The 14,357-nt window shown below is 36.7% G+C and overlaps 1 protein-coding gene across 2 annotated transcripts in view; it reads left to right on the forward strand.

Moving 5' to 3' along the window:
* Window positions 1-14,357, forward strand: part of pi4k2b (phosphatidylinositol 4-kinase type 2 beta) — a 55,104-nt gene that overhangs the window by 31,170 nt on the left and 9,577 nt on the right. For both annotated transcript variants that reach the window (XM_039751597.1, XM_039751598.1), the window contains 4 exons: window positions 4,757-4,910; window positions 9,314-9,381; window positions 11,694-11,793; window positions 11,873-12,006. In XM_039751597.1, coding sequence (XP_039607531.1) covers window positions 4,757-4,910; window positions 9,314-9,381; window positions 11,694-11,793; window positions 11,873-12,006 — 456 coding nt within the window. The remainder of the gene's footprint in view (window positions 1-4,756; window positions 4,911-9,313; window positions 9,382-11,693; window positions 11,794-11,872; window positions 12,007-14,357) is intronic.

The following is a 14,357-nucleotide window of genomic DNA, read 5'->3' on the forward strand; positions in this document are numbered from 1 at the left end:
TACACCCTGCCCTCTCACAGTGGTGTATTGGAAAGTACAGTGCGCTTCCTTTCAAATCAGTTATCAAAGTAGCCCTCCAAACACTGAGCACTGTTCTTTTTAATGGAAAAAGCAAAAATGTGTGCATCAGAGACACAGAACACAGTATACAGTATATCATGAAATGCGTCCCCCGCTATATATGTAGGAGTAACATCTAAAACAATCACAGCACACATACAAGAACATTGCAATGCTGTCAGAAGGGAAGGACCCATGATCTCTGATATATGCACATGAAAGTTCAAACAGACACGTGTTTAACTTGGACATGGTGCAAATAAAATTCAGGGCTAATACTGAAAGTACCAAATAGCTGCCTGAATGGCTGTCGAATGAAAATACCATTAATAAGACATTTAGGCATGAACCCAGCATATGCAGGCTTAAAAAGAAAGTTGCCTAAATAATAAAGACTTTATGACCAACACCCTCTGAACCCTGTCTTACTGATCTACGTCTCTCCTTGCACCCTCACCCCATAATTTGCCACAGTATACATTGCCTTTGATTCCCGTATGTCTAGTCATTTTCTTCTGATGGCACCTGGTAGGTTTACGAAAGCTTAGGAATAAAAAAAAACTTTTTTAAAATACATGATTCATTTTCTTCCCTTGTGGATTACTAGTTACAAATATTCAAACCATATCACAGACCTTCGCTTCCATATTTATTGATTTACTTACTTATCTACACATTTATGTATTTATTTATTCAAAGAGCTTCTGTACAATGCCAAATTTTCCCTCACTGGGGACAAATAAACTAAAACACCCTTGACCCATTCCTCCCCCACCTCCCTACCACCCAGTATAGAGAATTTCCATGGTACATGGGTAGAGCAGCTAATTATTCATAATCCACAAGACTCTTTCTATCTCTTCACACAATCTCAGACACCCCCACCCTGAGATGGTATCATACATTGGTATAAAAGTTTTAGAAATGACAATGTAAATTTTCAAGACCTTGTACATCCCCAATGGACACACTTTTTTTTCTTATCTTGTTTGTTGTGAAAAATGTTGATACACAGTTATATGTGCTAATGAAAATGGACATCAGCATTTGCATATGCTGTTTTATGTTAAGTTTGTCTCACAGACTAATCTCTTGAAATGATTAAAACATTTCAGGTTCAGCTTTCAGAATCTATTTAACAGTTTACTCTTCTACTGCAATACGCTCAGTAGGACTCAGTAGTGAGTGAAAACTAGGGTCACTGAAATGCATTTATATTAAAGACATGATCAGTCAAGGGCAGAACGGTGGCGCAGTGGGTAGCGCTGCTGCCTCGCAGTTAGGAGACCTGGTTTCACTTCCCGGGTCCTCCCTGCATGGAGATTACATGTTCTCCATGTGTCTCCGTGGGTTTCCTCCGAGCACTCCGGTTTCCTCCCACAGTCCAAAGACCTGAAGGTTAGGTGTATTGGCGATTCTAAATTGTCCCTAATGTGTGCTTGGTGTGTGAATGTGGGTGTGGGTGTGTGTGTGCGCGCCCTGCGGTGGGTCAGGCAACCTGCCCGGGGTTTGTTTCCTCCCTGTGTTGGCTGGGATTCGCTCCAGCAGACCCCTTGACCCTGTAGTTAGGATATAGCGGGTTGGATAATGAATGGATGGACAAGATCATTCAATTAAAAAAAATACAAAGATGCATCATGAAAATTTGCTATTTAAATTAGTTAAATATTGGACATTATGGAAATTGAAAGGTATAGTGGTTAATACTGCGCCTTTCCTGCTCTAGTGTCATTGGTTTGAAATGAATCCAACACTTGATAATTCATTCATATTCTGTATATTTATATATACACATACTTAGTGGGTGTTTAGTGATTCAGCTTTCATTTTTATCAATGCTATGTCTGTCCTGTGTCTCAATTATCTCTCTACGTAATGCCATATAGAAAAGTACACATATGTGATGCAACCATAAACTATCTCTGCAGCATCCAGTGCCAGGCAGGAATCAGACTGGGGAGGTACACAATTATTTGGTTTGGTACAGTCATACACACTCACTCATTGGAATTAACCCAGGCAAAAACACTGATTGCTTTAAATGCACACACAAACCAGGATATGGTGAGTAACCCAGTTAGGGCAGAAACATGGTTTCTTAAAAAAACTCTGTTTACATATACATTTCTGGAGTTCTTGACATCATTACTGTAAACCGTGCAAAAGAGAGAAATGTCATCATTGGCTGAAAACAAGCATGAACCTGTGACAATTTTGTTTTGTTTTATAATTATATTTAGTCCTTCATTTGCTGTGTGGTAAGTAACATCCAGCCCCTTTTTACATCTTCGACCTAAGCTACCAGTGATCTGTGGTATGAAAACTGGCCTCTGTGTCACCTGATCACCCTGTTAATAGCTGGATTAAAACTAAACTGTCACTTGCATTATATTTTTCATTACTGTAAAAAGTGATTTGACTTCATAACACACTTTACTTTTAATGTGTTTTCTCCAATACTGCCTCTGAGGTTGTGCTGCTGCACTAAGCACTGTACATTAAGCTCATCAACATAAATTTAGTGTTTTCTGAAATATTCAGACATTATTTCAACCAGAAGAAATAACACAATTGCAAAGGTATTTGCTACAGAAAATGTATCTTTTGGACAATGCTACTGAAAGCGTGTGTGAAGCTAACACATGTGCAGACAAAAAGAGTGCAGCAGACATGAACAGAATAGAAAATCCTTACCTGAAACTCGATTAAGTGTTTACATGGCCAAATATCAGAGTTATTTGTGGGGAATTCTACTTGTTTTCTCTAACCAGGACAAAGGTTTAAATGGCATTTTAGAAACCAGGTTTCTGTGAATATTCTTATTAAAGTACACAGTAATGCACTCACTGTGACCAAGCTAGAAGTTAAGTCTAACCCCATGTCAAAATATCTTCTTTAAACCCAAAACACTATTTTATATAAAAAAAATTTCTGTATGACATTCTGAATCTCTTTCTCTTTGGGCCTAAAACAGAAAAGAATATCCATAGGCAATGTTGTAGCATACAAGGAAACAACCCATTATCAAAATAATGTAATCTTAATTTTAAAACCACTCTTCCCAGTGAGTCAGTGCAAAATGGCATAATGAGTTTTCACAAAAAGTGGAATGTCATTCGCTGCTTTTGGAACTGCCACGACTGTTAAAATGTAGGCAATGGTCACAGCAGAGGTGCTATGCTGAAGTGAGGCAAAACATGGGAAGGAGAAACTGTTTTACTATGGTAATGTATGACATTCCTGTAGGCCCAGCTATATATATAAATGTTTAATTTCAGTTGCATTGTTGTTGTTAAGGGAAGCAGGCTACTTGTATTAACAAGGTGATTTGCCAAATAAGATGACCATGTGTATATTCAAATACAAAAATCATTGTGACATCTCCCAGTACAGTATATTAAAAATTATAATACCATTATTCTTTTCTGATTGCGCAATGTAAATGTAGATTTCATTTTAATAGAATATATCAATAGGGAAATATACAGTACTATTAGAATACATATTCACATCACCAGAGTAGCAGTCTGCTGCCTGAGTATTTAAATAATGTAAAATGTTTATAATGTGAAAATATGCTTTTGATATTTAAGTTTTGTAACCTGAATGATAATGTAAATACTCATTTGCTGGCCCTTATTCTACTCGAAAATGTTAAATTTAACAGGGACTACTTTACTCATTAGGTACTGATACCCCATTCTTAAATGGACTGTGCTTTCTCCGGTTCAGTCTATTTTCAATGGACTTCCAGTACAACTCGGGAGTCCTGCCATGTGCAAAGGTTCGCTGATGACACTGCTATCGTGGGGAGGAGGAGGAGTATAGGAACCTAATCAAGGACTTTCAAGTGAACACCAGCAAAACCAAGGAGCTGGTGGTGGATTTTAGGAAGCCCAGGCCCCTCCCGGTCCCTGTGATTATCAAAGGTGACTGTGTGCAGAGGGTACAGACCTATAAATACCTGGGAGTGAAGCTGGATGATAAATTGGACTGGACTGCCAATACTGATGCTCTGTGGAAAAGAGGACAGAGCAGACTATACTTCCTTAGAAGGCTGGCGTCTTTCAACATCTGTAATAAGATGCTGCAGATGTTCTGTCAGATGGGTGTGGCGAGTGCTCTCTTCTACGCGGTGGTGTGCAGGGGAGGCAGCATAAAGAAGAGGGACACCTCACACCTGGATGAACTGGTGAGGAAGGCAGACTCTATTGTTGGCATAGAGCTGGACAGTTTGACATCTGTGGTAGAGTGACGGGCGCTGAGCATGCTCCCGTCAATCATGGAGAATCCAATGCATCCACTGAACAGTGTCATCACCAGACAGAGGAGCAGCTTCAACAACAGATTGCTGTCACTGTCCTGCTCCACTGACAGACTGAGGAGATCGTTCCTCCCCCACACTATGCGACTCTTCAATTCCACCTGGGCGGGTAAACGTTAACACTACACAAGATTATAGACTGTTATACCTGCCTTACACTCTCCATCTTACATTTTTTAACTTGCACTGCGTTTTTATTGCTCTTTAATTAATATTGTTTTTATCAGTATGCTGCTGTTTGAGTATGTGAATTTCCCCTTGGCGATTAATAAAATATTTATCTATCTCTATCTAAATTTTCTTCTGGCCACATTCAAGCTATTGTTCTTAACATTTTACCTTTGTGTATTGTTTCTTTCTCTTCTATTTTAGGTTGGTTCATTTCAGCTTTTTGTTGAAGGTTACAAGGAAGCAGATTTTTGGTTACGGAAATTTGAGACTGATCCCCTTCCAGAGAATACAAGAAAACAGTTTCAGTCTCAGTTTGAACGACTAGTAATATTGGATTATGTTATTAGGAATACAGGTAAGACTGTTTTCTATACAGCAGATTTGTTTGTTATTTTTTAATACCATTCAGTACTTGTCAGCCTCTTTATTAGAGATTTAGTGAATTAAAAAAAAATGATATCCAAAAGTTTAAATATATATAATTTTGCCCTCCCCATTGAAGATAAGAAGCAGTAAAAATATGACACAAGACTGCAAGTTAAGAACTAAAAGTAAGAGCTGCATACATTTTGCTTCGATTTCAGTTGACGTCATGGCTGGTTATTCAGCTTGTTCAAGGTTTTTGGTGGGAAAACAAAGATTATTGACACCAATATTTGTCAGTTTAGTCTTTTACAGTTTGATAAAACTTTATTAGTGGTCAATTTTGACCTGGACATCAAAAGGATATCTAGAATACATGAGTAGAAATCAATTATAGGAAACATTTCACCAAACACCCCCAAAAGCTTTAGTGCCCTATGTGAATTACATTTTGGCCTGCTTGTCTAATAATGTAAGTCGTCCAATACAGTCGTCTCAGTCATGGGACTGGACAGGATTATGAACAGACTCTTTGTTCAGCATTTGCTCTCTGTGTAATATAACCCCAACATCTGGGCATAATAAATTGCTTAAAACTAATAGCCTTTTATACTAAGTGAAACTGTAAAAAAAAAATAGTTTACTCAGACTTTCTTGGATACAGCTCTTCTATCTAGGTCTTAGGCTTTTGTCTTCTGCCCTGACTTATTACATACTTGTGGAAAAGGGTAAATTAATAATAGAGAGTGTTAAAATAGAAAAAATTTGTACAGTAGACAACTTAAGCAAAGTATTATTTTATTGTTTAATTTTTAGAAATGTGTCTCGTGGATGTATAAAAGATTTTCAAATTTTCCAGCAACATATTTTTAATTTCAAAATAAACAACATTTAGATCAATATGTTTTCTTTGTCATGTGTTTTTTAACTACCTTATGCTGAAAACATTCTGTCTGCTGAGGAACCTTTTTTCCCCAGAAGTTGCATGTAACTATGGTGACTGCTGCTGTGAAATATAAAACAGATGTGTAAATTTATTCATTGTCAGTGTTAAGAAATTCAGATTTATTAGTATTTAATGCACTCTTCCTTGCTATGAAGTACAGTCTAAAAATAGAAATTCTATGGATGGATGGGTTTAATTACATTTAAATTTTTATTGTCCAAATGCTGTATAGATAGATAGGACTTTATTTGTCCCAAGGGGAAAATCAGCTTTTTACAGAAGCTTAGTAAATAAATATTATAACAACAACCTCCCTCGAATATGCCAGAATCAGAAAAAATAAAAGAAAACCTCTGACTTGGCCAATGACAATGAAAAGAGTAGTTACTCTAGCTGTGAGGTGCTGCTATTTATACAAAGGAACTCGGCAGCATTTATTGACACATTTTCTTGACTGGAAGTAGTCAATGCTAGTGTGTCATAGAGAGAGAATATTAAGCATTGTGGATCTCGGGTTTGCTTTCACGCTGTCTCTTCTCTAGTACCTCCAGTGGTTGAGAGTGCATCCCATAGCTGAGCCTACCTTTTTATTTGAATATATAGGTTCCTTTTTGTTATGTTCCTTATAACAGATTAAAATTCATGATGTTCAAAAGATCTCCCTACCTAAATTTAGGTTAAAAGTTCTGAAATACTCTGTAGTGGTTCATAATGGCAAAGTTGTGGGTAGTTCCTCAGAACTACTCCATACTTTTTCTTGTACAGTATAATTAGCCTTGATGCACTAATTGAATTTTTTATATAGGCACTTCATATGCATAAGTTATTCCACTTTACAGAAACAATTGAAATTGTTTTGGAAGAACTCTAAAATATCTTTCATTTCCAAAAGTTTAGAACTTAATGTTTGTGAAAGTATTATTTGGTGTATGGAAGACTTCCACATGTTGTTTACATGGTGCTCAGTTTTTTTTGCTGAACTGAGGGGTTGTACCCTGCCTCTTCCTTACAGGATCCCACAATATGGTGCAGGCTTTATAGCATGTAGTCCTATATGGGTTCATTTAGTGATACAACCTTTTAAAAGATGTTTTGGCTGTACCTGGTGGTCTCAAGTCAGTAGGGTGGCGGTTCTTTTGGAGTTATAAAAAATATACCTAAATATCCACTGTACCTGACAAATTGTTGTTGCTTTTGCAGTACCTTACATATTTTTGTGGTTTTGAAATTTGTTATGGAACTCCCCAGAACACTGATATTTACGATTTTGAAGTACAGCTTATTTTGTTTTTGTTTTTTTTTTATTTTTTAATATACTAGAGGCAGCACCTGGCATTGCACGGGTAATAATTTTAAGCTGTGGTTCATTTTGTCTGCTAGTCTTGCTTCAGTCAATTCTGGTGTTTCACTTGATCTGAGCTACCAGTTGGCACTGCTGTTTAAACTATAGTCAAATTGGGGGAAAAAAAAAGGTAAGGCCAAAGTTTTGGGTTGGAACATAGCCGATGGTCTTCCTATGATCAAATATGCAAGGTGTGTAAATTTTGGCATAGACAGGTGAAGATTCATACACCGGACACACATACACACCTCTACATCTACAGAATACATAAACACACCGATTTTGAGTTTTATATGTTAAGATTTTTAAAACTTAAATATTTGTATACTGATGTAATATTTTCAGACATTAAATGTTCAATTTTGTCAAACTTGTTTTATTCACTTTAATTGAATCCCAGCCTTTTTCATTTGGACTTGGAAAATTCTCCATTTGTTTGTATTAGCGTTTCCTCCCACACCTCAAATATTTGTGTGTGTGTTATGTTAATTAGTCACTGTAAATAGAGCTAGGATGCCTCACACCAACTAACACCATGTGCAGGGTTGGTTCATGTTCAGTGCTACTCTGTGAAGTCCTTCAAACTGCATAAAGGGTCCTACCCACGCAATCACTGGGCGTAATGCAGGAGCAGCACCTGGACAGCGTGCCATTTCATTGCAGGGTAACCACACACACACACTAGGGCCAATTTAGTAGCAGCAGCTTTTCTAACCTGCACGTCTTTGGACTGTGTGAAGAAACCAAACACCCAGAGGATACCCACTGTGGACACCAGGAGGCATACAGCTCCCCAAACCCCGGACTCAACACACATAGAGTCCAAGGTCAGCACGTAAAACAAGTTTATTCAACTGTGAGAAATGCTTCTGTCTTGTTCCCCACAGTACCTCAGTTCCCAAGCACAGTATAATACAGCACTCTTTTCTTTTCTTCTTCTCTTTCTCTTCTGTTTCCCTCTACACTCCTCCTGGCAGCAACCTTCGTCCACCTCCCCCTCGATTCTGGCTCCTGGAGTAGTGTTGGCTGGCTCTTTTTACAGGATACCTAGAAGTGCTCCAGGTGTCCAGTGAATTTCTTCCAGCAGCACTTCCATGTGTGGTGGAAGCCCAACATAGTAGAGCTGTGCAGGCTCTGCTGCATTCCCTGGCCGCACCCATGGAACCCAACAGGGCTGTAGTAAGCTCTGGCTCTCAGCCTGCCCTTTGGGAAACCAGGGGGCTGCCCTCTATCCTCCTTGGGGAGATAAAGCCCTGACGACACTCTCTCCCCTGGCCCATCCATTATACAGGTGTCGCAGCTGGACAAGAGCCCTGGCCATCCACCACACTACGAAGATACAGAGAGAAAATTCATACTCCATGTAGGAAGCACTGAGGACATGAACCCTAGTCTCCTTACTATGAAGCAGCATTATCATGCCATTAAAATGCTTTTAAAGGTGACTGAATAAACATATGAAGTTTCACTGTTTTCTTTACTAAAAGTGCTTTATCGTGCAATTGTTTCACAACAAAGCAAAGTTTAAACAAGAATTAAACAGCTTACATTTTCTTTTATTAAGAAAACAGTCTTGAGAGAATCCATCCATCCATCCATTTCCTAACCCGCTGAATCCGATTCATATTGATCTGTTTCCAAGAAGGACTGCTTGTGTTTTGCGTAATAAAACAAACCCATTATTTAAGCGCATTGTTAACACAGATCACCTGTTTCTACTTCTAAACTTTTTCATGAACCTGTTGCGTCTTCTAAGGTTATTCATATAAGTAGAAGGTTTACAGTGTTGATGGTCTTGGTCTAAACTGGCCTGAATTGTTTTAATGGTTACAACTACTACAAATAAAAAGGTAGTTGATTCATGGTCTTTGTAGGAGGGCTAACTACATGTATTTTAAAAATGCCAACAAAATCCACCAGTAACAAACTCCAAATACAGGTTTTGTTAATATTTAGTAGACTGAAAATAATGCAGTGTATTTTATAGGAACTAGTCTTTGTCTGAATAAATATTTACTTTTAATGGAGACATAAAGAAAATGTATTGTTTGTTACTAGTTTTATTTAGGATATTGCCCGTGATGTTTAATTTGTTTGTTTTCTGTAGACAGAGGTAATGACAATTGGTTAGTCAAGTATGAAAAACCAGATGAAAATTGTGACGTTGTATGCAAGGTAAGTCAGTGGAAGTATATTTCCTTAATTGGAAATTAAATTTGAATAAGTTATAATGCATTTGCTACAGAAAGGCAGGCAAAGTATATTTTAGAATAAAGAATAAATAAGAATAAAGCAGATTTTGCTAGAGCACTGTGACTCAGCCTATGTATGTGTATATATATATATATATATATATATGTATATATATATGTATGTAAATATATATGTGTGTGTGTGTGTGTGTATATATATATATATATATATATATATATATATATATATATATATATATATATATATATATATATATATATATACACACACACACAAGTATATGTATGTATATATGGTTGAAATATATATGGTGCCCTCTTTCAGTTGCGAGAAGCAGATCATAGAATGGTTAAAATAGTTTTACTGTCAAATAATGCAAAGAGTATGCAACACGTGTTTCGTCCTAATTGTGGGCTCATCAGACGTACACACTCACTGCACCCCCTCTCGGGAATCGAACCTCGGACATCAGTGCTAGAGGCTAAGCTTCTTCATTTGCACCACGGCGTGTGGTTCATTTATTTGACAGTATGTCGATCAGGGTAATTACATTCACGGCATTTGTAGTCTGAATCACAATCTGATTGTATTGGTGGTTACCTACCAGGTAACGGTTGTGGTTGGTCAGTAAATCAGCTAACATCCGCCACGGTGACCTCTTTCAGTTGCGAGAAGCAGATCATAGAATGGTTGAAATAATTTTACTGTCATATAATGCAAAGAGTACACGACATATGTTTCGCCCTAATTCTGGGCGAATTGACAGTATGTAGATCGGGGTAATTATATTCAAGGCATTAGTAGTCTGATTCAGCCGACTTGCTGACCAACCACAAGCGTTACCTGGTAGATAACCACCCATGCAATCAGATTGTGATTCAGATTATGATATATAAAATGTTATTATAAAACTACCTGTTTTTATAGTAGCCTTGCATGTTTCTTTGTGCAGCACTTTGGTACAACTTCTGTTGTTTTTAAATATGCTTTATAAATAAATTTGATTGATTGATTCAGAAGAATATGGAGCAGAGAAGGAACGGCTCATGATTTGTACCATACCCCATTATCTGTGAAACATGGTGGAGGCAGTGTTATGGCATGGGTATGCATAACTATCAATGGAAGTGGGTCACTGGTGTTTATTGATGATTTGACTACTGACAAGAGTTGCAGAATGAATGCTGAAGTGTACAGGGCCATACTGTTTGCTCAGATTCAGACAAATGATGCAAAACCAATAGGTTGACTCTTCACAGTATAGATAGGCAATGAGCGAAAACATACTGTGACAGCCAACCAAACACTTTCCACTTGCAAAGAAGTGGAATATTTATCAATGCCCAAGTTAATCAGTTGACCTCACCCCGATTGGACATGCATTTAACTTACTGAGTACAAAACTAATGGCAGAAAGCCCAACAAAAAAACAGAACCTTAAGACTGCTGCAGTAAACTCCTGGTAAAGCATCAGTAGAGTGGAAACCCACCAGTTGGAGATGGCCCTGGGTTCCAGACTTCAGGCACTCATCAGCTGCAAAGGATATTCAACCAAGTATTGAAAATCATCACTACATTCATGATTGTTAGTTTGTCAAAATACTTTTGAGGCCCTGAAATTGGGGGTTGGGGCATGTATTAATATGTCTGTCTTTTCTAAGTAGCTAATACAATGTTTTTGTTAAACACCTTAAATTCAAACTGCACTAGACTTCAATCACATCTTGATCGCTTCATTTCAAATCCATTGTGGTTGTGCAGAGAGCCAAAATTAAGAAAATTGTATCACTGTCCAAATACTTGTGGCCCTAACTGTGTATGTGTGTGTGTATGTATGTATGTATGTATGATACAAATACAAGACTGGTTTAATATAAGCACCATTTTGACACTGTATGTCTCTTAGAACTAAAACACTGGTTTCTGTGCTGCAGAGATGGTTATTAAAAAAGGGAATTGCAAATTTATCGAAATTCTTTATTAGGACTGCTTGATCATTTTCCCCTTTTTTTTCTTAAAGGAGAGTATGGATGCTTACCATTTGAATCAGTATGCACTGACAGATGGTCTTGTGGTCATTCTTTTAATGTCATCTTACACATTAAAAAATAATTGTAATAATAATTTGGTTATATTCAAAAATTGTTTCATGTTTAACAAAGGTAATGCTTTACATACTTATACAGTACATTACCCCCATTAAGCTTGTTTGCAGATTTTTAGCAGCACATTTTGTATTTAAAACCATATATGCTTTATATTCATATTAATAGGACTCTGAATGGTTGGATACTAAAGATCCTGTCATAAAAATAGCGGCAATAGACAATGGACTTGCATTTCCATTTAAGCATCCTGATGAGTGGCGAGCCTGTAAGTAGATGGTTTAACTAAATCAAATTGTTTTTCACAGTAATAAAATGTTACAGTGTTTGTATGTGTACTTTTTCAGATCCATTTCACTGGGCATGGCTTCCGCAGGCCAAAGTTCCTTTTTCTCAGGAAACCAGGGATCTGGTGCTTCCGCGCATCTCAGACATGAATTTTGTGCAAGACCTCTGTGAAGACATTTATGAAATGTTTATGGTTAGTTTTACATAATTTTTTAAATAATAATCTACTGTTAATTTAAGTAGTTGCGGAGAGTGAAATTTTAAGAACAAATGGAGAATATCTAAATATGTGCAAGAGGTAAGAGATGTTTGGACTTGAAAGTGAAAAAACAATCTTAACACTAAAATGAATATTTCCAGATTCATAATAATAAGAAATCATAAGCTGCTTGCCATCATCTAATTTTAAAATATTTATTTAAGTAATACAGACAGTGTTGAACTGACAACATATTTACTTGTGCACCAGTTTAAGTATATATTGTGCTCTAAAATAAACTCATTCACGTTTGTGGTTACACACTTTGTTTAACAGTAAGGGCTGCTAGCCTGCTTTTGTCCAGCATAGGTAATGAAAAGGTAACGTTCAGTGTTTGCTGATGAGAGAGATCAAAGAAGAATGGTGGGGCAAAACCAAGCAAATAATGTACAAACTTTGAATTGGTGTACAGAATGTCATCTCACAATGGAATGCTTACTGAATTTTGTTTCAAATACTTTACAAAGCAGTAGACAATGTCAGTTGTTAATGTTGTCAGTGTCCCCAGTGGACACAGACACATGAAATTGGACCATTATAAAGTTGGAAAAAAGTTTTTTGTTTGTATAAAAAAAATTGCCTCAGATTGAAGGATCAGAATTTGGTCTAGCATGACTCCTCGTAGTGGCAGTGTGATGCTTTCCTGGCACACTTTGGGGCCCCATGATACAAAGGAATGTCTGAATGGCAAGGCACATCTGAATATCGTAGCTGAGCAAGTTCCTCCCTTCAAGACTCTAGTTTATGCATATTTTTTTGACATTTTCAGCATGGTAATGTACCATGTCATCAAATGGTCTAGGAATATGACAGTGAGTTTTCATTGTTTCAGTGACCTGCTCAGCACCAGGATATCAACCTTATTGAGCATCTTTAGAATGAGGGCAAGACTTTGTAACCATACAATTTGTAGCAAGTTCTCAATGCAGTAATTTGCACATAGTAGAACATTATTGAACAGCACATCTTGCAGAATCAATGCCAAATTAATTCATGCTGTTCATAAATCCAAAAGAGAAACAAAATGCCACAGTACAGATGCACTTAATAAACTGGTAGCTCAGCATATATTAAGTCATGTTCAGTGGTAAATGGAACATTCTCAGAACATCAGGCAAAATGACTGAATTGACAAAAAGGCTATTCAGATGTTTGTGATGCAGTTGCCTTTTGTTTCGTGATGGTGTTTCTTATTTTGCAACTAATATGCCGTTTTCTGTTCAGGATTGCCCTCTGTAAATTGTAAGTATTTTTAGCTGTTTGATGGGATTGTTTTAAGTGATTACATTCTTCATACATACAAATACAGAGCATTGCTTAATATTACTGTTAGACTGGCTTATTCTTAATGCAAGATAGTATGATTTCTTTAAGCATGATTTTGCTGTATGAATACAAGTAATTTTACGCAAGCAATACATCCCAGATTACCATCGTTTTTTTTTTTTTTATATGAGGTAGTAATATGGATATATATTTTGTTTTATAATATACAGTATTTTACAAAAGCAGCTTAATAATCCAACTAAAGTGATAACGACCACTCTGCTAAAGGCTATTTCTAGTAATTGTCATTATGATTTACTTGCATTGAAGACGTGCTGTAAACTATAAAATAATATGTGACTGAATGGAGAAGTAAACTGTTTGCAATTTGCAGCTTTTTGTGCAATATATGGTCTGCAGCCAGTAATAGTGCTATGATGTTCACATTGCATGGCTGAGCCACTAGACAACAGCCCATTTAAGCACATTTGCAAATAATTAGCAAAGATACTGCAGTCTGGAATAATGAGTAGGGATAATCATTACACTTCTGTTTCATAGAATTTTGTCATTATATTAGGGCTGTAAGCACTGCAAGCTGGTTGGTAGACTGGCAAGCTAAATACAGAAGTACTGGAGACTTATTTTGTTTTTTGTGCCACTCAAAGAAAATGTATTTTGCACATATGTAATATGACATTGATTCGATGTTCTTACAGAAACATGACGTGATAAAATAAACGTCATTTGTACCTTACTTTTGTTTAGTATTGCTCCAGGATTATCATAACCCCCTTCCTCCCACACCCCTGCACCGGTGTCGGCATGTATTAATAAAGGAAATGAACATCAGTACTAAACTGACACATGGCAAGGCATTGTGAAATGTAATTTGAAACTTATAAATAAAATTTTATTTCTGAAATTTTTTAAAGGTAGTATGTAAATACAGTATTGGATGTGCATATAATTCTTTAGATTCATACTTTTTTGTATTGTTGTTTCATGTAAAAAAAAAA

The sequence above is a fragment of the Polypterus senegalus genome, chromosome 4, assembly GCF_016835505.1.
Source record: "Polypterus senegalus isolate Bchr_013 chromosome 4, ASM1683550v1, whole genome shotgun sequence".
NCBI lineage: Eukaryota > Metazoa > Chordata > Cladistia > Polypteriformes > Polypteridae > Polypterus > Polypterus senegalus.